The sequence below is a fragment of the Gallus gallus genome, chromosome 2 (genome assembly GCF_016699485.2).
Source record: "Gallus gallus isolate bGalGal1 chromosome 2, bGalGal1.mat.broiler.GRCg7b, whole genome shotgun sequence".
Lineage (NCBI taxonomy): Eukaryota > Metazoa > Chordata > Aves > Galliformes > Phasianidae > Gallus > Gallus gallus.
Window position 1 is genome coordinate 93,847,153 of NC_052533.1, and position 27,842 is coordinate 93,874,994.

At 36.1% G+C, this 27,842-nt stretch overlaps 1 protein-coding gene across 6 annotated transcripts; it reads left to right on the forward strand.

Moving 5' to 3' along the window:
* Positions 1 to 717: 717 nt before the first annotated feature.
* Positions 718 to 26,876, forward strand: TMX3 (thioredoxin related transmembrane protein 3). 6 transcript variants are annotated; one of them, XM_046925013.1, is made up of 17 exons: positions 859 to 927; positions 1,177 to 1,234; positions 2,721 to 2,786; positions 4,501 to 4,540; positions 5,698 to 5,821; positions 7,968 to 8,013; positions 9,424 to 9,504; positions 10,493 to 10,592; positions 10,817 to 10,894; positions 12,772 to 12,838; positions 13,445 to 13,543; positions 14,409 to 14,466; positions 15,352 to 15,405; positions 15,743 to 15,799; positions 20,222 to 20,351; positions 22,511 to 22,579; positions 23,959 to 26,876. In XM_046925013.1, exons 5-17 carry the CDS (start codon positions 5,758 to 5,760, stop codon positions 24,220 to 24,222), a joined length of 1,167 nt encoding a protein of 388 aa, XP_046780969.1. In that variant the 5' UTR covers positions 859 to 927; positions 1,177 to 1,234; positions 2,721 to 2,786; positions 4,501 to 4,540; positions 5,698 to 5,757; the 3' UTR covers positions 24,223 to 26,876. The 6 variants fall into 6 exon arrangements, with proteins under 6 accessions (NP_001308535.1, NP_001308536.1, XP_040540714.1 ...); XM_046925012.1 differs by having other exon boundaries at positions 1,180 to 1,234; NM_001321606.2 differs by lacking the exon at positions 2,721 to 2,786 and having other exon boundaries at positions 718 to 927.
* Positions 26,877 to 27,842: the final 966 nt, after the last annotated feature.

Genomic DNA, 27,842 nt, shown 5'->3' on the forward strand with positions numbered 1-27,842 from the left:
AAACCTGAAGGTGTTTGGATATAGTAATAAGTAATAATAAGATTCTCCAGGATGTCTCTAAACAAGGCTAAACATTTCCAGATGAAAAACTTGCTTTCAAATACTTTTTTTTTTCTTTTTCTTTTTCTTTTTCTTTTTTTTTTTTCCCAAGGTTTCTTAGCTGGATTACTTGCCCTTCCAGGATCTGCAAATCTGCGCTGAAAGCAAGCCAGCAGAGGATGGGAAAAGAGGAGAACAATAAAATTGATATTAGTGCAAGCCTGTGTTTTTCGTAAACGTGATGGAGGGTTGCTGATTTAACAGTAAGTGGTTGAGTATGGGATTCTATCCATCAAAGACCTCTGGATGGTACAGATACGTTGAAATTCATGTTTCAAGGAATGGGAACAATGTTTTTAGTCAATCAGAGCACAACGATCTGCTGGGACATCACAGTGCCAAGTTTTTCAGAAGGTTCTGCTGAGTCCTGCCCAGCTAGGCAGTGAACATCCTCGCAAACAGGCAGAAGCTTTCCATCTGCGACTGAAAGCAGAGAGAGAGACTGGGAGGAGCCCTAGCCCTTTGTGTTCCCATAGGAGCTACTCGAACGCGGCGGCTTCCTTGGGAAACGTAGGAAGAGCTCTACCAAGGCAGCGGACGCACACCAAGCTCCACCCAGACATCATGCTAGGACGTCAGGATTCCCTCCTCTTCTTCTTCTTCCACCTCCCAAGAGCTGCTCTCCAGGGCCCTGAAAGACACAGACAGAGGCCACCACGGACCGCCGTTACGCCAATAGCAGAAACTGCGCCGCACCGCCCGCCCCCTTGCCCATGCGCAGTGAGGGAAGGTCGGCGCGGCGCCGTGCCGTTTCCCCTTCCGGCCGTGCCCGGTCTCCTGTCAACATGGCAGCGATGGGTGGGCGGCAGCAGTGTCTGTGGGCGGCAGGTAACGGCCGTGCGGGATGCGTGCGGTGCAGGGACCGGGAGAGAGCGGCGGGCCCTGGGGCGGGAGAAGGGCCGAGGGGCGGCGGGCAGTGCCGCGGCGTGCGGAGGCAGTGGCGGGCGGTGCGGGCACGGGGAGCCGCGGCCGGGGTGGAGGGGAGGCGAGGGCTGGGAGAGGGCCCCGGATCGTGCGAAGGACTCCGAGCGGGCACCCCCAGCCCGGCCGGGGTCACTCACGGTTCTTCTCACCCAGCAGTGGTTGCGCTGGCGTTGGCATCAGAAGCAGCTTTTGTGGAGGATCTGGATGAATCGTAAGTACTGGGTGTGACTTGCAGTGTTAATTAAAAATCACTCAGTTTTTTTGTGTCAGGACAAGGGAAGTTGGGGGGAGCTGGTTCCCAGGCCAACAGCTCTGTGCAGTGTAAGGCTGTCCAGAACATTACTCAGGAATAGTACTTATGCCTTTTAAAAGGAATGATAGAAATTCTGAGGCTTGTATTTATTAGGGACCATCAGCTAAGCTTGGGGAATGTTTTAACTTTGTGATTTTGTTTTGAGCGATTATTACAGGAGCTGTTTCCAAAAGTGTTCTCAGACTTTCTTCTTCTTTTTTTTTTTGGTGGAATAAAGACATGGGTGGGCTGATAGCCACCCTGAGTTAAAGCTGATTGTGTTCAACTAAATTCTTTGCTTTCCTCTGCTGTGTAGCTTCCACAAGGAGTTAGGAAAAAAAAAAATGCATTGATGTGTGGCCAGAAAGGGAACAGGAATAAGGCAGGCTTGCTGGACTGGTTCATGACTGGTTTGTGGAGTGCTGGGCAAACATATGCCTTTACAGCAAGTTTAGCGTTAGTACTGTGGGGGTGTTGAAAAACGTAGTCCTGCCCTATACTTAGTTATGTACTGCCATTTACTTGCCTTACTGTGGTAGTTCTGAGGCAATGTACTCAGAGGTGGTGGAGTTACTGTCCCTGGAGGTGTTCAAGAAATGTGTGGATGTGGCACTGAGGGAAATGGTTAGTGAGCATGGTGGGGATGGGCTGATGGTTGGACTGGTCAGCCTTAGAGGTCTTTTCCAACCTTAATGATTCTATTGTTCTACTTGCAGTTCTCTCTAAAAACTGACTTTCTACAAGTGAATGTAACTTTTTGTTAGATCAGCAAGTTGATTTGAAGTACTATAAGGCAGAACAATTATTGAAATAGAAAGTATAGAAGATACTTCCTGAGAAGACTAGGAGGAAGAGAAGGTATTAGATAGCTGTTTCGTGATCAATTTTTGTCAGTCATAGATAGTGATTTTTATGAGAGTTCATGCATGATGGCTTCCTGTAGTCAGAAAACTACTTTTTTTAACGTAGTGCTGATTCATCTGGAGCAGTTAATCATAGGATCAAATGAGGTGTAGTGAAGTAATGGGGTAGGAAATGGGAATGTATTGAAAGGGTATCAAAGAGAGATACCTCAGCATCTCTGCATCATGTTTAAAGTGTTGTTAAAGAATGGCTGAAGCACAGTAACTACTTGGAGTTGATTTTCAAAGCTGTTTTGTGATCCGTGCTTCAGAGACTGAAGATAAAGAGTTTGCGTGAATAAAATAATGGTCATCTATGCACCCACATCATGTTCCCACATCGTGTTTCTGCAGGTTTAAGTTTAAATGTAATTGTTGTTAGGAGTGAATAAGAATATTTCTGTAGTCATGTAACTTTTGTGGAATAGCTGATAACTGATAATCCAGTTTTAGAATGCTTTGCTTTTTCAGCTATGTAACTATACCTGTTTCTGTATTTGCAGTTGGAAATAGGAATTAAGTTGGGACTTGTTCGGGACAATCTTTTCTTTTTAGCTGCTTGGCAAACGGTGAGAAAAATAATAAGAAAAAAAGGTCGGGAGCAGTGACTGATGAAAGCTTCTAGTTTCCTACTTTACAGATCCGTAAATGTTATGGAGTTCTTGCTGGCAATGCAAACTTGTTTTGTTTATTGCCAATTTTATTTTTTTTTTTTTTTATTTTTGCAGTTGCAAACAATGCCTGTTAGCACAAGGTGCAAGTCCCTTTCCCAAGTTTTTAGGACAGAGGAAAACAAGTAGCAGGGAATAACTAACAGAGATACAAGTTACTCAGCATCACCCTACTGGTCTGTTGAAGGCATGCAAACTAAGAGCAGTGGTTCCTGTCAGTTTCTCCTGACCTTAACTACTGGCTACCTCAGATCGGTTGCTCATATTGCAGTATTTGCAGAGTTGTTCTAATGTAATAATGAAACAAGTCTGTAACCTTATTCAGAATTAAGTATTTTTTCTATCTGTGAGGATGCTGTAGGAGCTCAGCCCAGGATCGGAAATGGTATAAGGGGATTGAGAAGGGAGAGGGAGGAGTAGAAGCAGCAGCTTCCACTTTAAAAGCTTTTCCACTTAAAAAGCTTAAAGCTTCTGCTTTAAATCCTTTGGAATCAAGTCCTTCATCTTTAGTTTGATTCCATGCTGATTTCTTTTTACAGTAAATAATTCAATGAGTATGTATATTAAGTGGAGGTTGAGGTAGTACTTGATTGCAGAGTATAAGGTGTTGAGAGGTTATATGTTTTTGAAACAAATCATATTATTCAAGGAGATGGGATTCCTGTATCATCTTCCCACCAGTGTGACTGTGCCTACTGACAGCAAGGGGACTGCACAGAGCAGTTAACAAAAATCACTGGCATTTTACTTTTGGAAATGTGTTTACAGAACGTAGAAACAGCACCTTCAGAAAATGCTGAAATACCTGTTTGTACAGATACCTCAGTTTCTCTCCAACTGTGTAGTTAGCTTCTTTAATAAAGTCTAATAATTTAATCATTAACAAAAAATAACTGTCTGAACTCAAACTTGTTTGGGTAATGTTAAGGTTTGGATTTTAGTTCCTTGAGTTGATATTTTAACTAAATAGATGCCTTTAAATGAGTTGTACAACTTATGGTACAGTTTTAACAGTAATAAAGTTTCTCTTACGATATATTAGGCCATTGGATGTGCTGTCAAAATTATAAAAAAGCTGAATGGATCTCCCTGTAGTAGAGCACATGAAGTAGGGAGGTAGAACTTTGAAGGAAGTTGAACAAAAATTGCCTTGCATGTTAACATAAGGTTAATTTAGGCAGTGTACATTCAGTAAAACTAAGATTAACAATGTAAACCAGTGCTGTAGGAAGATGAATGCTATGTATTCTGAACAGTTATCAACATGCAGTGTTTACTATAACTATAATACCTGAAGAATACTTTTCTTCCTTGGATTGCATATCATAATCAAATAGTTTTTGTGGAATTTTGGTATGCTTTCTGGATTCTACGTGATTTTGCTGTTTGTTGTTGGTGATTTTGGCCTTGGCAAATGGTTATAAAAGTATAATTAATAAAGATTGTGCATGTAGTATCATGAGCTGGGACTATTTAATTAAAAATAACTTTGCTCCTCCACCTCTCCTTCTCTCCTCCAAAAAAGAAACAAAACAGCAATCTAGTATCTGTTGTTTTTAAATCTAATTATATACTTTTACAGATATATTAATTTTATTTTTTTCCTTCCTAGGTTTAAAGAAAACCGTAAAGATGATATTTGGCTTGTAGATGTGAGTATAGAAGGAAAAATTGGAATTGGAGTTGTCCATTATTTCACACAAGCTAGTGGAACTCAAAACACAAAATGTATATTGTTATGCTCTGTAGTGGGGCTGCTTCATGATTTGGAAAAACATTTGTATGTGATGCAGAAAAGTTACATGACTAAGTTCTTTTGACAAGATGGATAAGCAATTGTCCTCCATTGTTCAGGATGAACCGCAATTTGTCTGTATTCAGTACTCAGTCTAATGTTCAACCTATATTTTACAGCCCTTAAAAAAGGAAGGCAAATTATCTAACACTTAAAATCAAGAGGTAATAACCTGCATGCAGAATTTCTTACAATTCTATCGACTAATTTTTGCTAGATATTTAGCATTACAACATCAAATATATGAAATGATTCATTCTTTCCAATATATTTGGAAAGAAATGAGATGCTTTTCAGTATCTCTGCTGAAAAGTATCTCATTTCTTTCCAAATATAAACCATAAATGCGGTTTCAAGATAGGTTAGTAATGTGCAAGAAGATAAAATCCAACTTTGTCAACCTGTGGCCTGATCGTGTTTCCAAAACACTGGAATCTTCTCTGTTAATTTTACTGAGGCATTATAGCAATATAGGCAGGAAGATAAAATGAAGTTTCACATCTTTGACCGTGAGAAAAATGGAATTGATTTTACACTGTGTTTGTATAAAAGTAGTTGCTTGAAAAACTGAGATCCAGAGAACAGCTTTGGAAGTATGTGCACATGTGTATATACAATCTCCTTTTCAAAGAAATTATATATATATATTTGCAAATTAAATTTATAGTCCTGGATTGATTGATTATATGCTTTAACTTTCAAAAACTTTAAAAAAAAAAAACAAAAAAAAAAACAAAGGAAAGTACTTCAAGAGTTTTTATTTTAATATGTTGCTACACAGTCTATTTGGGGGGAAGAAAAGGTATAATAGTGCTACGACTGAGTACGTTCTTTTATAACTCCTGCTTTCATATTAAATTAGTACCAAATCTTAAAAGCTCACTTTATCACTCTATCTTTGTAAGTAACTTTCAGGTTTATTTTCATACAACTTGAAGAAGAACAAAGTTGGAAAATAAACCTTGTTAATGTATCTGACTTTTTATTTAATCCAATGTATTTGCATGTTCTCAGTTTTATGCACCGTGGTGCGGCCACTGCAAGAAATTAGAACCTGTGTGGAATGAAGTGGGTATGGAAATGAAAAACATGGGCTCTCCAGTAAAAGTTGGGAAGATGGATGCAACTTCCTTCTCTAGTAAGTATGGTTTGATTGGAGATAATTTCCTAATGGCTTCAAAACAAAAGCTATTCTTACTTTTTCTTTCATTAGTCATGCTGTTGTTCTGTAACAAATTAATGTAAATACAGTTACTGGGAAGCAATCTCCTGATTTTTCGTTCTAGAAGTGACAACATGCTGTGTGTACTTTTTTTATTGTACTTACTGCTGGTTGTGTGGGGAGTTCTTAGCAAATGGAAGGTGAAAGCTTTTAAAAGATATCCCTTTTGATATGCTTCTTAGAATACCTTTATAGAAGTGTTTCTGAGTAGTGCTTCTCTTGACAACATCCATTTTAACCACATTTTATGTTCCTTGTATTATTGTTTGGCAAGTGTTTGTGTTCTTGATGTTATTCTTTTTAGCTCGTTATTCCTTGAAATGTTAAACCTAAAACCAACTGAAATCTCTGAAATCATTATGTTAATGTTGAGCCAGTGTCTCCCCATGTTTCTCTATAAATGTATTCTTGAAGAATCAGTTTGAGCTATATTAATGCTTTCATTTTTGATGATATCTTTCGTATGTACTGACCCTAGAGTGTTTTCAGGAATAGAAACAAACAAAAATTGAGGTGTTCAAAGAAGTGGTTTTGGTAGACATGAGAGACTTTTTGCCTGTTTAATACTATTTTCTTAGTTTTAGTGTTCTTGTCTATTGTCATTTCACTTAAATCTGTGAGGGAAGGCGTAGAGAACAGTAGGGTCCATGTGATGCCTGTGTGCAATTAAAACCAAGTATTCAGGACTGTTATAATTGCATAACATTTTAAGCAGAGTGTCTACAGTGACAATTGAGTTTCTTCATACTTAATATAGCAGTGGGGCATGTATATGTGGTAGAGGAGAATGTGGAGGTTGTGCGTAACTAGTTTTGTGTTTCTAATAGGAACATGAAGTATCGTGAAAAGTCTGAATTTTGGGTAGCTTGCTGTCAGAATGTTGTGATGGAAACTACATGGAGTATCTAATAAACGCAGTGGTTTTACTAACAGAACTGTTACCTCGTGGATTAGTTGAATTTTTGTGCAAGTTTGCCTTAAAGTCCACTGAAAGTGATCAAAGCAGAAATAGGTTGCACTTAGTGCTAGCATAATTGCTGTTATTTGCCTGTACGGTGTTCTTTGTATCAACAAGTGACACTGGTGCTGCAGATAAATCACTTGAGAGGATTTCAGTAATCTCCATGGATGAGATGTTTTTAAAAACAAAACAGAAAAACAACCTGCCTATTCTGTAGTTTTCTTGAAGGTACGAAAGAGTTCTGCAAGGAGAAATAAACTGTCTAGTGATAGCCCTTGTGATTGAACATATTAATGCACATCTTAATGGATTCTAGTTTTTAATATTATAAATACAAGAGGAAAGGACCAGAATGAAGTGAACACAGACCCATGTGTTTCTTAGATCAGTCTCCTCTGGGTGAGACAATAGTATGTGAGCTCAAGTTTTATTGGCAGTTCTGTACAATTCGTGTTGACCTCAACAAACAATTTTAGGGTCACACATTCTAAACTGTTACTCAGAACCCTCTGAACGGTCCTCCTACATCTGCTACCATGGGTTGTGGTTGGTAGCTTCAGAATGTTCATGTTTTAAAATGTTTTGGTGCATTTTTAGCTCTTCTTTCCTTCCCCACCCTGTCAGGGTAATACGGAGGCATTATCAGAAATTTAGACTTATTCTAGGTTTTTCTTCTTTTCTTTAAGGAGTACTTATTTTAACTTCTGGAAAACACTGAATTGTCTGGAAGGTATTGTTAGAAGTGGCAGTTGCTACATTCACAACTGTAAAGGATGTTCCAAATATCAAGATACAACCTTTTGAGCAAATGTGAGGCAGGTTGGAGGTGGGTGTTTACAGACCCTACATCCATGATGCTTAATTCTTGCCTCAAATATTTCCAGCTGGTCGTATGTATGATTCATATTAAATGCATAATACCTTATAGTGAAAATTGACCAAACACTTATAATTAGAGGATTCTTAGGCCATTTTGCTTCTGGAATCTAAATCGGGAGCCTCTGCATATATTTACATGCCTAGAATAGGAGACTGCTTAAACCTTAAGGTGGGCAAATGAACAAGACTTGGTTCAGTTTGGCATTAATGCATATATTTCAGGTATTGCATCTGAATTCGGAGTGCGAGGCTATCCAACAATTAAGCTGTAAGTTGATGTTTCTCACTGAATTATTTTGAACTTGATCTTTCCCAACATTTATTTGATAAGTATGAAAGATAGAGTTTTCCATTTTAAAAACAAGAAAGCAAACAGAAAATATTATTTGAGTTGTTTAAAAAAATAGCGTAGGAATTTTGGAATTCATTTTGCTGCTGTTTTATATGCAACTTTAGAAGTGTGTATATGTATTTATATGAAATACTAAAAGGAATTTCATGTACCAACTGATCTGAAATCTTGAGCGTGATCCAGGCAGTAACTGCCTAAGTCTTTCCATTGACTTCTCTAAGCTATTTATTTCACTTTCTTATTTTCAATTACCCTTCTTTTCTCTTCAGTGTTCCTGAAAATCTTATGTAGATGGCAGTGGTGGTTATTGGGTTACTGTATAAGTTAAAGTGTGAGAGCAGTTGTTTGACAATGGATGTGCAGGTAGCTTTTCTTGCATCACTAACTGAAAAATTAATGGAGGTTAACGTTTATTTAAGGAAAGAAAAAAGATTCCAAGCTGTAATGGTCTTATACATATTCACTCTTAATGCATGTAGTGCATAGTCCAATACCAAGTCATATTAAATAGCAGTGTTGATCACTTTTCACTGATTATATAGGGCTTGTTCACAGTGTATGCTTGTTTAAGCATAAGATTCACTATGTATATTAAATTTTTAAATTACATATCTCAAAAATGACTCAAATATTAAGCATATTAGTTGTTAGGGATAATATATTTATTAGCATATGGAAGCATAGAAAGCTGTGTTTTATGATTACTTTCTTCACATGGGCTTCCTAAGCTTACTTGGCTTCAAAGAAAGCCTGTTATGATGTAGTAAACCTTAATTACATACACGTATGTCAGGAAGGTAGAATAAATTGACCATAAATTGACAAGCACTTTGTGGAATCTTTAATGCATACATTTAGAAAGTTTTGCAAATCATTTGGTACTTTTCAATTACTAAATAAATAAACAAATAAATAAATTGGATTTGTTTTAGTTGTTTTGAGTTTATAAGCAAATATTCCTAGCAGCTTCTGTATTTATGAAGTAAATGATTGCTGCACGCTAGAAAAAATCATAACAGAGTGGTAACTGTTTTAGATGTTGTTATTCGATATAGTATAAATTGGTTTTTACTCCATAATTACATTGTATTGCATTACTGATTTTTTTTGTTGTTAATTGCTTGTTGTTGATGAATATTTGAAAAATAATTTTGCTTATCATTTGCTAACAAGTGACTAGTAAAAGTTTGAGTAATTCTGTATGCGTGGGTAAAATTTATTTGATTTTGATTTTGTTCTTCAGAATCTGTGGCTTCTTAATGTGAGCTAATTCTTTCCTCCTTGTTTTTTTTGTTTTGTTTTGTTTTGCCTTTCCCATTTATCCAGCTTAAAAGGTGACTTAGCATACAACTATAGAGGACCTAGGACCAAAGATGATATAATTGAATTTGCTAATAGAGTAGCAGGGTAAGTATACATTTCTTTGAGGCTGCTTCTGACTTAAAACTTCCACAGTATTTTGAGCTGGACCAAAAATGCAACTGATTAAAAAATGATAATAAAAATACCTTGACTTTAAAAATTACATGCAACATGAGTGTGGTTGCCTGTGAGCTTGGTGTTGAGTGAGATGGAGAAGGTAAATAGGAACAGACTAGTCATACTTGTAATTCTTTATCATGCAAGATATAGGGCTTTTCAAAGTAGTGGAAACTGTGGATAAACAAAATTCATAGGAGCCAAAAACAAAACTACTGATGTAAATGTGGATTAATATATGGACATCATTATGAAGACAGAATGTGTTTAATACTCCAAGTTTCCTTAAAAATCTGTAAAATGTATGCTTGTGCATCAGCAAAGCTGTGGCAGTTAGCAAGATAAGGAAATTACTTTTACAGAATTGTTCGCAACAATTTCTGATGTTCATAATTTCCCCTTTCTTTCTGGTGGACTATGGCCACCAAATCTTTGAGTAGAAAAAAAATGACTCTTCTTCCTTTCATCCTTAGATATAATTGATATTCATGTAGTCGTATAATAGTAATGATATGAAATTGTTGAAAATTCTGCAGTGTAGAAGTATCAGTGATCTCTAATAGCTTACTAAAATTTTTAAAGAATATTTCTAAGACCACATCATGTACTTCAGAAATTTTTCTCTCAAATGATTGTATAGCTGGTAAGTGACTTGAGTATTAGCATCATAACGACATTTTGTTCTAAGATACTAATCTAAAATGTAAGTGTATTGTTTAGGGAATGCAGTGAGTTTATTTTGACAGACAGGATTTTTATTTTCTTTTTCTGATAGAAATTGAAAAACTGGATAAATTTGGATTGTGAAATTTTGGAAACAAAAGTACCTGTATGGCATTTTCTTGAGGATTTCTACTTGTGATTTGGCAGATTGCAGAAACTAAGATTTTTCTTTATCTTCTTTCTTTTTTTCCAGACCTCTTATCAGGCCACTTCCTAGCCAGCATATGTTTGAGCATGTGCGAAAGAGGCATCGTGTACTTTTTGTATATGTTGGTGGGGAATCTCCTTTAAAGGTTTGAAACTAGATTAAATTTATTTTAAAAGTTATTTCTCTTGACTCTCCACAGACATACTGTAAAATAACTTCTAGAAAGTTCAAAGACTGGAAGTGATTTTACAGTCTTGTGTCCTAACCATATTTCCTAATGAATCTTTTGAAGATAAGGTATGTTGTAGAACTTTAAAGCATCCTAAAGGCTGAACCATTAAAAAAAAAAAAATGTTTGTATTTTTGCAGGAAAAATACATTGAAGTTGCTTCAGAACTAATTGTTTATACATACTTTTTTTCTGCCTCAGAAGATGTGCTACCTGAGGTAAGCTGTTCAGTTCCTACTATGTCCGTAAAAAGGCTATAGTTCTTCTTTTGCTGTTTTGGTGGGATAGAGATGGCTTCCTGCAATACATCTGTCATTGATAGATTTCAAATAATTTCACTGTAAAGTTTTTATGAATCTACATGCTTTGTGTTAACAAAGTGGCTTGCTCAGTAATATTAATACACAGATCAAATCATGTCAATAAAATTAAAGAAATGTACAGGCATGTACAGCCCACACTGAATTCTTCATAACCTGCTCAAGAATATGCATGCTTCCATTTTTATCCATTACAAAGCTCTTGTTGCTACTGAAAAACTTTTCACCACGCACTTTCAGGACTAGTTCAAATGTTTATAGCATGGGATACCATTGTATTAGGGAGTTCAGTGAAAAGGTAAGTTCTTTCCAACTTGTGTGATACAGCTGATCAGTACTCTGATCGTCTGTCCAGGTATCAACCAGTCCAGTCTGCTGGCTGCAGAATACTGCTGAACTCTCTCTTGGATGTGGGAGAGATGTTGTGTGATAGAAAGGAAGTCACTTGTGTTTAATCAAAAAGGTAAAAAGTTTCTAACTATTGTTGCTTAAGTGCTGAAGCGACATCTATCTTACAAGGAAAGGCTGAGGGTGCTGAGTCTCTTAAGTTTGGAGGAGACTGAGGGGTGACCTCATTAATGTTTATAAATACGTAAAGGGTGAGTGTCGTGAGGATGGAGCCAGGCTTTTCTCAGTGACATCCAATGATAGGACAAGGGGCAATGGGTGCAATCTGGAACACAGGAGGTTCCACATAAATAAGAGAAAAAAACTTGACAGTGAGGGTGACAGAACACTGGAACAGGCTGCCCAGCGAGGTTGTGGGGTCTCCTTCTCTGGAGACATTCAAAACCTTCCTGGATGTGTTCCTGTGTGACCTGATCTAGGTGTTCCTGCTCCTGCAGGGGGATTGGACTAGATGGTCTTTCAAGGTCCCTTCCAGTCCCTGATATTGTGTCATCAGTAGTCCTTTTCATTTCTAGTTATCTCCAAATAGGAGCTGAGGCTACTGAGTCTTAATCATGTGTATGAGCTCTTACATCAGAAACCTACTGATTTTGCATTTCTTTCTGAGTTAACACAGAATGATTACAGAAGGCATGTTATTTGGAAAAGTACTCATTATAATGTTCTTATGTTTCCCCAAACTATAAATAAATTAGAGAAGTGATTCAACATCATCATCATCATCAGGACTAAAATTATGATAGTCTTTTATTAATCATAGGTTCTATTCTACAGTTCTAAATTCTAAAATTTTAACTTAGAATGATAGCTAACATTAAGGACTAGATGCAGTGCTTTTTGTTGCATTTTATTGAGTTGACTGTGACTCTTAACTTTATCTTTACAAGGTTTTTATACCTTGTCTATTTTTTAATATATTGCTGACCAAATGAATCCTAATAGCATGTTTAGGATGGTGATGTATGTGTTAATTGTTCTGTACGCTTTATATGAGGGCTGTTTGTTGGCTTGTCTGCTGAAGTGTCTTTGTACTTCCATCAGCCTGAACACAGAAAATGGCCCTGATTTAGCGGGGCATGTTATCAGTATAATGCTCTTTAAGTCAAATTTTACTAAAACTTCCTGATGGTACTGCAGATACATGTAAAAATCCTGTTTGGTTTTTGAGACCTACCTGTTGAGAATAGGTTTATGTTTTCTTACTTCTTAATATTGCAGAAGATGGAATGTTTATTTTTAAAAATGTAGACAAATGTAATTGAACATTTTCCCCATGGAGTATTTTTTCACACTTTGGAGATATTTGTTTAAAAAAAAAAAAAACTTCTAATTTTTTACCTATTAACTGAAGAACACCTCTCTTTCAGTATCTGACCTTGCCTGAACTACCTGCTGTTGTTGTATTCAAAGACGGAACTTACTTTGTGTATGATGGTAAGTAAAAAGTGTACGTTACTTTAAAAGAAGATTCTGAAAGCAAATGTGGGAAACTAGCTCAGGTGGGGTTGCTTATTTCAAGGCAAGATGGAGCAGTGGGAAGTGCACCAATAATTTTGTGATTAAATAACAGCTCTTTTGTGACAGCACAGGGAAAATTTTGATTACTTAGGGGATAAAATATATCAGAAGAGGAATTGTCTTTATCAGAACTGATGTTGAAGTTAAGATGTTTACTTTGTGTTATTCTCTGAGATGCAGCTTCTAGTAGTATTGCTTTGCTGGCACCAAAGCACTTAAATATTCTCCTTCACTCACTGTCCAAATCAGAAAGTAGAAGAAAACTTGCTGAAGAGGAGTCACGCATTAACATGAGCTTTGGGCAAATCCACATACAATGAACAAGAATTTTCGTATCTGATAGATGACTTTTACTGTTCAAAAGATACACTAATGTTTCAGGAATGAGAGCAAGGTACTGCTTGACGTATTAATAATTCTGTTTCCTCGTCTTGCCCCCAAAAAATGGGAGGGGGAAAAAAATGTGGTATTTTCTCATTCATACAACGGGTGTTTAACTTTCAGCATTTTTTGTATTTTTAGAGTATGAAGATGGTGATTTGTCATCCTGGATAAATCGAGAAAGATTTCAAGGTTATCTTACTGTAGATGGTTTTACGTTGTACGAACTTGGAGATACAGGTGAGATGCTGCTATGTTTGATCACTGTCATCTCTGCAATTCACTTAAACATTAAGAAAAAGCGAAGAGCAGTAAGAAAGGATACTTTTTAGGAAACAAAACAAACAAAAATGGTACTTAATCTGAAAGTTAAGAGTTGATGGTGTCTGACCAACTTCAAGAACAGGAGACCTTTTATACGTACTAGAGGCCTCATCCAAAGCCTGTGCTAGACTCTTAATAACAAAATAAAATAAGTATATCTAATGTTGTAGTACTCACAAAAATTAAGGAAGGCTTTCAGTTTAACAATGATTTAGGTTTTTTATAAATCATAAATCCTTGAAAAACCATTAGAGTTTTATAAACAGATTGTGAAATGTTAGATATGGATGGACTTATTCAGGTAATTGTGTTATTATAAGTTACTCAGATAGTATCTGATTCAAGTATCTTTAGAGTAGATATGGTGAGCTAGGGAGATGAACGTCTCTTGAAATGGACCTGTCCCGGAATACTTCTGTGTTTGGCGAAATTTCTTGGAAGGCAAATGAAAACTTTGCATCCAAGTAAATTCTGTATTGCTCTTAAAGTATGCATATGTTTAGGAAGCCGTAGATGTGCTGTGTTGATTTTTTTTCCACGTGAGGATAACTTATAATCAACCTCCTACGTAAAAACACGTTTATACTCAATGCCGCATTGTTTTCTTTGAGGTTCTAAAGATACAGAATGCCTGGGTTTTCACATGTTTGTGAAAGAAATGTTATATATTAAAAAGGCATTTACTGAAGTGCTGTTACAAATTGTCCGGATGTTGGCATATTTTCAGATGGAATATGCAATTTCATTTTAAATGGCTTCAAGGACTGTATTCCTTTTTTAGGAAAGCTTGTGGCTATTGCAGTCATTGATGACAAAAACTCTTCAGTGGAACATACCAGGTACGAGTTGAGTACTGGTGACATGGAGAAATGTGGTGGTATGGTGGAGAACTAATTCACTGACTTATAAAATTTTGACACTTTCTGGAAATTCCTTAAAAACTCAGAAATTCTAGACTATATTAAAAGTTTTAACTTAATATTATGTTCTCTAGATTGTGACATCATTATGACTTTGTTTATGGCCCTGTTGAAGTCCATATAGTTTTAAAGGGAGACTTTCAATGAGATCACATGAACAGTGATTGCATAGTTCTTTAAGCTATTGTGTCACCTTTTTAAAATCTTGTGAACTCAAATACCCTCACTTTTTTTAATATGGAAGAGAGCACTTAAGTTCAGAGATTTTGAGAGCAATTTATTAATTTTAACAAGAGACTGTTCTTCAGTTTAGCTGCATTAAAATGGATTTATGACAGTGACACTTAGCTGTTAATTGTGTGCAGAACTTAGTTGAAAATACCCTCTCTTAACGTGAGTCACAGTTTGCTAGAGACTGGGGAGAACAAGACATTTCTCTGTTACTATATGACTGTATGTGTAAACTAAGAAAATATTGTCCAAGTAGCCTATATACTGTTTTGACAAATCATTTTTGGATTTTCTTCAAGGTCACGATATCATATGTTCAGATGATAATAGATGAAGCAAAGCAGTCTGACACTCTTTTTCTCATATTGACACTGTATGCGAGATAGCCTTTCAACTTTTAAAATCAAGGAAGATGAACAAAGTGTTTTTTTGTTGGTCGAGTAGGCAATTCTTATTGCTTATGAGATGCTATTTGCTATCTATTGGGGAAACCTAAATGTTTGAATTTTGACGAAGTATATCTTGGAATGACAGATTATTGTTTTTGTTGTTGTTTTTTTTTTCCCTCTCCAGACTGAAATCTATTATTCAGGAAGTTGCAAGAGATTATCGGGATCACTTTCACAGGTGTGAACACATTTCTACATTCTACAAGTTCATTTCTTAAATGAACTTCTGCAATAACCTTTCTGAGGCAGCAGTTACTTTTCTTTTTTCTACCAGAGAAATGGTATAGTCTGTTTTTTTTAACAATACACTGATATTAGTTGACTGTCATTAACTGAGTGTGTTTTGCATAGCTGATTGTCCTGCGGCATTGCTTTTTTTTTTCATTGTAATGCTGGTTGTGTACAATCAAATAAAAACAAACATGAAAAATATTTAGAACAAACTTATTTTAATGCTGAGACTCATTACTCTTTTTTTTCTTTGTTTTTTATGTTTTTCACTGCATTTCTTACAGGGATTTCCAGTTTGGCCATATGGATGGAAATGATTATATCAATAGCTTACTAATGGAGTAAGTACATGTGTATTTCATTGATCATAGAATAGTTTGGGTTAGCAGGGACCTTTAAGATCATCTAATTCCTATCCCCCTGCTATGGGCAGGGACACCTCCCACTACACCAGGTTACCTCAAAGCCCCATCCAGCCTGGCCTTCAATGCTTCCAGGGTGGGAGCATCCACAGCTTCATTGGGCAACCTGTTCCAGTGTCTCACCCACACGGTTAAGAACTTCTTCCTGATATCTAGTCTAAATCTACGTTCCTCCAGTTTAGTCTCTTCCCGCCTTTATTAAAAAGTCCCTCCCCAGCTTTCCTGTAGGCTCCCTTCAGGTACTGGAAGGCTGCTATAAAGTCTCCTCAGAGTCTTCTCTTCTTCAGGCTGAAGAGCCCCAGCTCTCTCAGCCTGCCCTCATAGGGCACGTGCTCTAGCCCTCTGATCAATGTTGTGGCCCTCTTCTGGATCTGCTCCAACAACTCCATGTTCTTGTGTTGAATGCTCCAGAACTGGATGCTGTACTTCAGGTGGTATCTCACAAGAGTAGAGTGGCAGAATCACTTTGCTCTGCGTGCTGGTCACACTTCTCTTGCTGCAATCTGGGATACAATTGGCCTTCTGGGCTGCAAGCGCATATTGCTGGCTCATGTATCTTTCATCAGTCGACACTCCCAAATCCTCCTCAGGGCTGCTCTCAAGCTGTTCTCTGCCCAACATGTATTTGTGCTTAGGATTGTCCCAACCCAGATGCAGGACCTTGCACTTGGCCTTGCTGAACTTAATGAGGTTGGCATGGGCCCACCTCTCAAGCCTGTCCAGGTCCCTCTGGATGGCATCCCTTCCCTTTAGTGTGTCAGCATTTCAGTATTATTTTTTCTCTTGTAGTCATTGCTATTGTATTTAACTTAAAACAATCTTCTGAAGAATTCCTGCCTTCTGTGAATTTAAAAAAAAAAAAAAAAATCACTGTCCTCAGAAATGTAGTATCATTTGTTAAATTAAAGCTACATACTTTAATTTTAGAGATTTATCTTACTGGTAGTGCTGATTGACGGAGTTTATCTTTTAGGTTTACTTTATTAAATAAAATACTCTATTAGATAAGTATGTTGTGTTTTTTTCTGTCATTGGTTAAATGTACAGATCTGTATCAAAATCAGAAGTTTTATGTTTCCTGATAGAAATTTATATATGTTTATACTTTAGCCATGTTTTTTTTAATTTATTTCTGGAGAGGCATATTTTGTTCTTAGCAGGGCATTTTCAAAACTGAAGCTTGTTGAAGTGGATCTTGCTTTATGTGCCCTTACTTTCTGAAAAGCAGTTGAAGAGTAAAGTACGGTATTTGCCTGAGATTGTGTAAGAGGTCTTCCTAAAAACAGAGACAGGTATCTATTACTGTTTTAGAAGCTGGCATTGAAGTATCACTTAGCAGATACCATGAATTTTTGTTTTCACCATGGATTTGTAGAGCTGAAATGCAGAGATACATGTGTCTGTAGAGAGTATTCTGAGTCCCTTTCTTGTTGATCAAAGCACACACCATGAGCATCTGCAGTTGTCCACAGTATCCATCTTCTAGTGTCTGTCTTGTATCTGTCTGGTCTTGCAACTCTTGCGGATGCTAGATCTAAGGCCACAAGAGGACTACAAGGTCAAAAGTAAGAAAATGAGATAGATGTGCAAATGCTCTATTATAAAACTATGCCACTAAAAGTTTTAGAAGATTCATGAGGAGTCCAGAAGTACTAGGTTTGTATTTCTGTGGAATGCCTCTAGATTTAGTTTAGTACCTAAATACAAGTAATTTGAAAACATCTCTCCATCAATTGGAGTTAAATAGTGTGATTATTGATTCAGTGCTTTCTAGTTGCCAAAAAATGAGACCTTCTGCTCTTCATTACTTCCTTTCCTATATGGGCTCTGCACTGTTTGCTGAGCTTTTTCAGTTTATCTGGAATAAATTTGTTTCATTTTTCTGGACAGGAGAGGTATTTCACTGATGTAACAAAAACCTAACTGTTTTTTTTAACTCAGCATAGTCTGCTAAGCACTGGAATTGATGTGCAAAGAAAGTAGGGAGGGAGATGAATCCCCTGGGAGGAAGAAAGTAAAGGGGAAGAACAAGTGTTATTTATGGCAGTAGTGATCTAGTAATAATTGTTAGATCTGTTCAGTTGGATTATTTAACTTAATCAACAAAATGCCTAAATTTATCATTTGTTGTGTATGGAAAGCTGCTGTTGAACTATTTGCAGTCTTTTAGTTTATTTTCTAAATGAAACGTGCATTTCCAGTATAACTGGAAATCAGCAAAATTCATTGAATAGAGTTATTTGCTGTTTACATGATGGCCTGAATATTTTGAGTAAAATAATACTGCCAGGCCTTCACTTTTCCACTAGGTGGCAGCAAGTGGAAACAGATAGGAAAAGGCTTCTGAAATAGTAGATCTTCTGTAAAGAAATTACAGACTACATTTTACTCTTCCAGATGTGCATAACAACAAATACCCTTTCTTGACAAAGGACAGAATTATTCTACTGGTTGTCCCTGGTAGAAATACACTTGCAGACTTGGATGTAGAATCATAGAATCATAGAATGGCTTGGGTTGAAAGGGACCCCAGGGATCAACAAGTTCCAACCCCCTTGCCACAGACAGGGCCACCAGCCTCTGGATCTAGTACTAGATCATGTAATTTCACTAATAGTTAGTGTCATTTATCTCTGTCTTCAGCAATGGAAGAGGATGCTTCTGTTGAGTTAAAATGATAGAAGTGTGCACAAAAGAAGAAAGCGGTATATTATGTATTTTACTGAAATATACCTCATAGTACATATTTGTGGAAGGTGAGGTATATAACATCATTGTGACATCAACTGAAGGTGTCTGTACATCTTTAATTTCAGCTCTTGTAATAACTCAATTAACCATGTGACTTTACGAATTTCAGGATAGCATATAAATTTTAGATATCAATTTTAATTTTTGGTTGCTTTTCAGACAACTCCGAGAATTTAATTACCAAACTCTTAAATATGGTAGAATCACTTGTTCTAGTGCCTTATTTTTCCTTTATGGATGAGAAGTAGTTTACACTGCTTAGTATCAATTTCTTTTCCATATCCAAATAGTAAACCTTATTTTGATTATGTCCAGGGTGATGTATTTTGGCAGCAGCTGGTAGGTTGTGATCAAGCACTTGATTTGATTGACTCCTTACTTACATTTCTCAATTATTCTTAATAAATAGAGAATAAAAATGTGTAGGGGAAAAATGTATTTAGAAAATCCTGTTGCAAGCTTTCACTGTTGACAAAGCTGGTTTTATGGGTTTTTTTTATGAGTACATTCAGAAAGATGAAATTATTTTGTTATCTCTAGGAGGTCTTACATTTTCTGAGGTGCATCCTGCTTTAAACTTGAATTCTAAGAATATGGTCTGTGCCTTAAATGCTAGAGTTTTCTAGGAGCTTAACATTTTCATAGATAAATATTTAAGTTATTCAAGGCTAGGTTTGGAATTAAATTTAAAAGATTACTGTGTCAGAAAATGTACAGTAATTTCTGTGATGGAAAGAAAAATTAGAATCTTGAGTAAATGCTAAGTATTTTTATACAATTCATTACGGATTATAATAGCCACAGTGAAGGCTGAAATCATCATCAATTTTAATTGGATTAGAAATATACATGGGTGGGTCACTGGTAGACAAGAGTGAAAATGTAGAAAAATGAGGTTTGTATTATCTTGTTTGTTGAAAAATATGCTTGTATAGTATAAATTTTTTCTTAAACCTGATCTAATTTTGAATTTAGTCCTACTTGGAGTAGTAGATTATACTGCACAATAGAGATGATTTCCAACGTATTTTTTTCTGATTGTGTGTTCCTTAGTAGTGATTATACATTTGAACGTCAACTAGTGAGTAGTTATGGTTTAAGAACTCTAGCTTGTTTGCTATATCTAAAAAGTATGTTTAAAAAAAAAAAAAGTCAGTATACTGTATTCTTTTCACTTAATAGGCAAAGGTTGATTGATTAGAGCTGATCAACTGGGATTGAATTCTTGGTTTGTAGTTTTGCGTTTGTGCGCTATGTGTTGTGCCCCTACTGCATTTGTAATGCAAGGCTGCTGTCTGAGATCTCTTACTAATTGGAAAGTCACAAAGTACTTTATTTGCAATCACTATGGGTATGTAAAATACAGTAAGCTTCAGTAGCTTCACTGATACAAGAAGGAAAAGTATTAATGAGAAACATGCTTGTACCATTATAGTGATTCTTTCTCCTTCCTTCTTTTATTTAAGGAACTGGTATTTGCAGTGCACATAGAGAAGATTAATGATGTAGAATGTCATTAAATGATGTAGAGGTCATTTAAATTTTAGTGATGTCGATGATAATTTTTACATGTCTAAACTTTGTTTTCAGTGACTTGACAATTCCTACTATTGTTGTTTTGAATACCTCCAATCAGCAGTATTTTCTACCAGATAGGCACATCGAGAACACAGAAGACATGGTTCAGTTTATTAACAATATCTTGGATGGTACAGCTGAAGTAAGTCTTCATTGTGACTTTAAATATGTTGTTGGTGTTTATTTTATGAGATGTTGAAGTAGGAAAAAAAGGATTGCTCTGATTGTCATGTCATATGCTTTATCTTCTTTTCTGTCTTCTTGTCTTGGACACTGCCAATAAATGTGTGATTCTGAGTTCAGGGTGTTCCTTCGCTCAGATTTCTGACTGCAGAACCTCTAAAAGCAAGCAAACATAGTTTTATTGTATAGAGCTTATTAAATTATCTTGAGATTTCTGTTACTGTTGTCACTGATAAACTGAGAGCTTTTAGTTCTCTTCCTGGTTTCCTTGAAATTTTTTTCTGGTGAATGTAATTTGGCTCTGCTTTCTTCTGGGCAATGACTAAAAAATCTAGAAGCTTCATGAATGATATGTTCTGATTCATAGTGATGGTGTGCTTCCTTTGCATATTTCAAACACAAGCTTGCTCTTCTCTAACTGCTCTTAATGATTTTTTAACAAACCTAGTCAATCAACCCACAGTTTATGGCTTGGGCTTTTTTTTTCTTTTTTTTTTTTAATGTCAGCAAGGTAATCTCTGATTTGCTTCTACCCTCAGTGGACTGTAAGTTGAGCAAAAGGCTATGCTGTGGGGATAAGGAAAGATTGTGTATCAGAGCTCTCATTTGTGCTCACAGGGCAAGATGGCTTCTCAGTGAAAGAAGGCAGTGCTGACAAATCAACCTGCTGCCTCCTGGAAGACACCTATGTCCATTTCACTTTACACTGAATGCTTACTGCATTAGTTGAATCTTGCATCGTGTTATGCCAGCGGTTTTAGGATGCTGAATAGTAATAACAAGCCTGTAGACTGTTTTAGTCATATAGAATACTTTGGGTTATTAAGTCTGACTGATTGGTATATCAACAATACAACATGGGTGGATTTGCTAGTTGTTAATGATTTTATTGGCTAAGTATCTGAACACAAGGCAAGGGATATTCCAAGTAAATTCTTTAGTTGAATTTTTTTCTTCATTTCTCCATTCTTCAGTATTTTAATTGCACTTGAACATTCTGAATTATGTTTTTATTAGCATCTGTTTAACTTTGTTTAAATATAACAGATTAAATTAGTTTGTCTGGTTTTTAAGTAATTCTGTATTTGTGATGCCCTGTGCTTTTGTTTCTTGTACTATCACTTGTGTCTTTGTATGTTTTGTTTACAGTATTTTAGCTAGAATGATTTAAAGGCCTGGCTGAATTCACATCTTTTGTATGTATGTGAGAGAGCTAATACAGGATGAGTCTTTATTTAAGCTAAATGATGCCTGTAGACATAAAATGGCATTACTACAGATATGTTCAGACCCAAGAAATTTGTAGTCTTTAAAGTACAATGGTAAACTAGTAATAGAGTGTAAGGTTTCTGAACCACGGCAGAATTTCTGAGAAATGTGATGATCTCTACCTCCTTTTTTTTGGAAGGTGTTGGAATATTCACCTTATTACTCTGTATGGTCTCTGTAGCCTTCTTTGAGTCCTTCATCTTTGTAATTTGCACTTTAAGGGGATTTGGCTGGGATCACTTTCTGGTCAGTTGATTTTCTCCAAAATGTAGATTCTCATCTTATTTGTTTCTCTGGCTTCTTGAGGCAGGTGAAGACTGGTCTTATTCAACACACAAATTAGCTCCAGATTCATCTAGTGTTGTGGAAGCTCTGCTAATTTAGGTAGTAACGCAGTTAGTCTGTTATTGCTAGCCACAAGCTGTTTTTCATTACACCTGCATATCTTCTTGTTAATTTTCAGATTTTTCTAACTGCTTCTGTTTTTTTCTATAAATAGATATTCATCAGCTTACAGGAAGGCTCAGAAGTTCTCTTCAATTTTATAATTGTTACATTGGGACAGTTATTAGTTTTTCTTACTGTTTCTCTATGGTAAGAGGTGTTTGAGAGTGCCAGTTCTCTGTTAACCAGTTGCTTAAAATAATTGTGGAAAAATTTTCCTTGAGACTATTGATATGTTTGTCCATGCTAGAAAAATTGGAGTGTCTGGGCATGGTGTGATGCAAGAATAATTACTTTTCATTTCCTTCTAAAGGGACTTAAGATTTCAAGGTCTGAAGAATGAACTTTTGGAATCATAACTGAAAAGTGTCAGCAGTTTTGACATGGTTCAATTTGAAATTTCAGGCACAAGGTGGTGACGGAGTTCTGCAGCGAATCAAGAGAATAGTCTATGATGCCAAGTCTACTGTAGTGGTGAGTTTTATATTTTGTAAATCAGATAATGTGGAGCAATGGAAGGCAGTGATAACGCCCTCTACTAGGACAGGATCACGCTTATGGAGGTATTTGTTAAGGTTTAGTTTATAAAGCTATTTAGAAGAAGGAGGCTCATCCTTTCCAGAGACTGGTGACATCTCAAGAACAGCATTTCTGAATAGAGATGCTGCTCCCCCAGCTGCTCACCCATAAATGAGGGTAAGGACCCTGGGTCAACCCCTCCTGGTGGCTCAGGTGCATGGCTTGCACCTGAGCCCTCTGGCTTAGCCATGCCTTGTCACCTGGTGTCTGAACCAATGACTGAACAATGACCTAGCAATTCCCATACATATATATAAATACCATCTGGTAACCTTATCAATCAAGACGCGTATGTTTTCATAGGTTTTAGAAATATTTGTAGGTAAATCTGTTCATATATATGCTCACTCGCGCACGTATATGCATTAGGTTTAAGCCTAATTAACTTCTCGTTGAAAGTCTCTAATAACATTTTCTAGTGTGCTAAATATTCAGCATGCAGAGAATTTCTTATTTTTCCACTCCCTTTCTGTATTAAAATCTGATGTATGTTCTAAGGGATAGAACAGGAAGAATTCACAGTGTTTTTCTTAACCCTCTTTTCTTCCTTTCATTGAAAGCGATAGCACTTCTACATTCTGAGGAAAGCTATTTAGGACAAAAAGGGATTAAATACTATTCTTGGTGTAGTTTTAAAACAAATATTTTATCGTTCTTCTTCGAGGTTAACAATGCTTAACAGCATTTTATTGGGCAGAAGAACATAACTTTTTCTCAGCATGTTATACACAAACAAAAAAATCTTTGCAGTGAATTTGAATTCACGTTTGTGTGTTTCTTTATGTGGCTTCCAAACTTCTGTCAGCATGCAACATTCATGCATCAGTTTCTGAAACCAAAAGCCCTTTCTCTTGTGCAATTAAGTCTTTCAAGCTACTCTTTAATAGGAAGCTCCCTAATAACAGATGGCTTCTCCAGGTCCCTTATGATGACTCAAACTCATTTTTGAGAATGAGAAACAAATGAGAGTTTAAACTCGTTGTTTTAAAATGTTATTTTAACATTATTAGCACAATGGTTTCTCAAGCTTCAAACAATGAATAGAATTTGTAGCTAGTATGTTAACATTAATCATCATATTGGAACATTGTAATATTAATATGAGTTTTTTTTAATAAGCTTACAGTAGGAATGGCTAACATGACTGCTTTACCCTTCTTAAGAAAACTGACTCAGTTCGGACGTTAGTAAATAAATATGCAGAGTAATAGGTAATGTGGTAAATTTGTATGTTCAGTGGAAGTGTTCTTGACTTTACATCTGTGTTCCAACAGTCAGTATTCAAGAGTTCACCACTTCTGGGATGCTTTCTCTTTGGGTTGCCCCTGGGTGTCATCAGCATAATGTGTTACGGAATCTGCACAGCTGATACAGATGGAGGTGTAGATGAACACGAGGCAGTTAAAAAGGAAAACAGCGATCGGGAGCTCACAGATGATGGCAGTGAGGAAGAGCAAGAGGAGGAGAACGGAAAATATACAGAACTTTCAGATGGAGAGCTTAAACAGAAAGACCTATTGGAAAAGAAAAAAGACTAATGTGTTGAACAAAAATGCTCTAGAATTTCCAAATAGACTTATTTATTGAAGGTAGTCATTTATTGATGAACTTCATGAAAGAGGACCTTTCTGTGTCTGCATTATGGTAGTTTTGACTTGCATGTGTTCAAATTTTCTCAGATATTGACAGGAAAAAGAACTGAAATAGGGATGTTCTCTCAATTGTCTTTAATGACTATCAAAGGAATACGAAGGAACTTGCAGGTACTTTTGTGGAAGTTTTTTATTGTTCGTTTCTAGAACAATGAGATAATGTTACTTGATCTTAGTATACCCGATGAACTAATAATAATACAGCCCAGCTGAACACTCGAAATTAAGGCTGTATACTAAGAAAATTTAAGAGATCTGTAAAGTCTTTCAGAACCTTGATAGTTAAAGACAAGTTACGGTTTTTCCAAGAACTCACATGTTCTATTGTTGCACATTATTTTGGAAAAAATACTTTTTTGTTATCAAATTAAATGTAAATTCTTATAAACCAGAGGACTGTTTAATTATGTACTAATGTAATTACTGGCAGTCAGGAACATCTCTGTGATATACAATATGTTAGCAGCTAAAAATTATTGGAGAACTACATTTTAAAACTTTTCAAACAAGGTTACGTGTTAAATCATTTTATGCTTAGGTAAACTTTTATTACAAATGATCATTTGTACTAAAAGTTTTCTGAAACTACAGTACAACTTCATAAAGGATGACACAAGCACTCTAACTATTTTGCCAAAATCCTACATGACAAGCTTTTTGACTGATGTAAACATGTTTACAGTGTTTAATTTAGATTGTTATAAGTCTTTGAGGTGGTTGGTGTTGATACTACTATATGAGACTGTTACCTAGAGAGTTAATGGAGCATAATATTAACTTTCATACAGATTGATCATTATAATGCATTTTTATTATCTATTTAGTCCTAGAAGTCACTTTTAATATGATCCTGTGAAAATGACTAGTTTGTGTCTAGGGTTAAAATCTCCAAGGCCTTTGGCACTGATGCTATGAAGAGCACCATACAAACAGAACTTCTGTTGCTCCTCATTTTGGTATTCATGCTGTTTGTTTTTTTTCCTCTTTTAAAGTAATATTACTATATAATACGGATGAAGTCCTCTGTATAAGGCAGCTAGATCACATAAGAAATTACTATGCTGTAACTCTAAGTTAAGGCATTTTAAATTAAAACATTGGGAAACTTAAATAGTCAAGTTTTGTGTTGGAGCAAATGATGATAGCATAAAACATAACTAAGGAAAATGAATTGCATCCTTTTTCGTTGTAGGAAGCAAATTTTGTTCTTTAGTTTAAGTAGCTTGGTATCAGCTGGCTTCATGTTGCAGTCAGGGTACAATAAGTAGATGACTGTTATCAGTTAATAAACAAGGTCTAAAGCCAGGAAATATTTTTCAGAAAAAAAATCCGATTTTTAGTCAACTCCTTTTTCTTTCAGAACAAGATGGAAAGATGAGTTCGTATAATTATGAATAGCAGGTGTCAGAGATGCTTTTTTTTTTGCTTTTTGTTTCTTCTTTTTCCTTCTGTGAATTGCATTTTTCCTTTTTTTCCATTACATTTGCATTATATTTGAGATGGTTGTAAATAGTAAGTTGAGTTTCCTTGCTTTTTTAATGTTTGTGTTTTGTTTTTTTCAATATGCAGGATACTTCGAGGTATATTTTTGGCATATACGTGAAGAGTGAGATGCTTAAAAATGTATTTAGAGTTGTCTTTAATATGATTTAGAGCTGTTGAGTTGCATTTTAAAACAATAATTACTCAAGGACAAGGCTGTAAGTTCCTTTGGAATTCAACATGAATCAGTGGTAATAATCAAAATGTAGGACTGTTAATACAGTAAGATGTTTTCTTGATTTGTCGTCATTTCAAATACAAATCACTTACATATTTAATTTTGGCTTAGGCTGGAGACATGCAGCTTTTGACTAAAAGATGGATGTGGTCAGTGGAAGGCCACCCTTCATTCTGTAGCGTGTAATTAAGAAACCAGACAAAAACCTGACAAACAAAAGTAAAAAGAAACCCCATGAATTCTGCTGCATTGCAAAGAACTGCTTCATTTGTGACTCTTCATTTTTGCGGTTATTTTTCATGTTTATAATCAAAATACTAGCCCAGTATCTTGCTGAGAAATCTTCTGTGATACGAAGCTGAAAATGATAAATGCTGTGTAAGAAACACATCACACTGGGTTCTCTGATACAACTGTAATGTTCAACTGCTGAAGAAGAAAATGTATCTCAGTCACTTTTGAATTGTAATATCAATCTGATGTGTACTGAGCTATTGAAAATCAAGCTTGAAATGTACTGCTGTTTTCACCAAATCCTTTTCTCAGCTATGTTCAACAACGCACAGGGAAAGAATAGCATGTGATTCACAAACTCAGTGTAAGAAGTGATATGCAATTACGGGAACTTACTGTGGTCATGCAAATAATTTAGAATGTTGTCTGAGGGAGAATCTGTCATTTTATTCTTTTTTCTCAAATCTCTCAAGGTTTCTTAAAGCAACTTCACTGTCATAACCTCTTTTGAATTCATGAAATAATGCTGCTTATTGAATTCAAGTGTAAGCCTTTTGTTTTTCTATAATAAAAACACATAAAAGTACTTGTCTGCTTTGTTTAATTTATGGTGTGTTGAGGTGCTGCACGTTCCGTAGGAGGCAGCATTTCCTGCAGCTTTTGTTGTAAGCATGTATTAAGCCTGAGTAACTCGGTTCAGAACTGCAGGTGCCAGCTTTTGAAAAAGCTGACGCCTCTTCAGTATTTTGAAACAGTTCTCCAGTTTTAGGAGTGAATAGTTTCTTTATTCTCTATATAATGCTGGGATGCTCACTGAGAAAAACAAATACATTTCTGAAAAAAGGAATTTTAAGTACCAACACATTCCATCAGCATACTTGCAAATTTCTAAAGCAGTTACTGTAACAAAGGGAGCTTGAGGCAAACTGTTCTATAATACTTTTCCTTCGTGAAAGAACTTAATTTTGAGTAGTGTTGACATTGGCCATGTGCACGTTCTTACTGCTTTGATGTTTGAGCTGTCTTAACAGGAAGTTTCCACGGTGTGGTGCTCAGTGCTTAAAGGATGGCATGATTGTATTTTGATTGATCCAGTGTGTCAAAGACTGAACAGAAGTGCTTCATTCTCATGAAGTGTTTAAGGAAAAGGTTTAGCTTGCTCTGTTTTGGTCCAGAATTAATTTACCCATTTCTCTGTTGTCAGCACACTTGTAGAAGCTCTGCTTGGAGGGATGGAAGGGCAGAGCATTTTAGTGGCAATCAAAAGCCCATCATTGAAAAGGGTGCAGAAACAAAATGCACCCTAAAGCTTTCTTAATATCCAGCAAGACTACCGACATTTCAGGTTGTATTATGCTGAGTCAGTGGTTCTGATTCTCAAATCTTTTCAGGAAATGCAGCAGCTTTCTGCTTCTTTGTTGTCATCTTGGGATATACTGAATCACATTGGAACTGCTGCATGTTGTATTGGTATAACCAGTGGAGACAGTTTTGACAGTCTTGTGTTGAACGCTTTGTTGAACTCTTAAATTGAAAGCTTTCTGTAGTCTGC

Bases quoted from the DNA above. Each gene is read 5' to 3' on its own strand.
- TMX3 (NM_001321606.2), top strand. From the start codon at position 813: ATGCGCAGTGAGGGAAGGTCGGCGCGGCGCCGTGCCGTTTCCCCTTCC. The intron at 10,593-10,816 runs GTTTGAAACTAG...GTATTTTTGCAG, and splicing joins GTGGGGAATCTCCTTTAAAG to GAAAAATACATTGAAGTTGC. The intron at 13,544-14,408 runs GTGAGATGCTGC...TTCCTTTTTTAG, and splicing joins GTACGAACTTGGAGATACAG to GAAAGCTTGTGGCTATTGCA.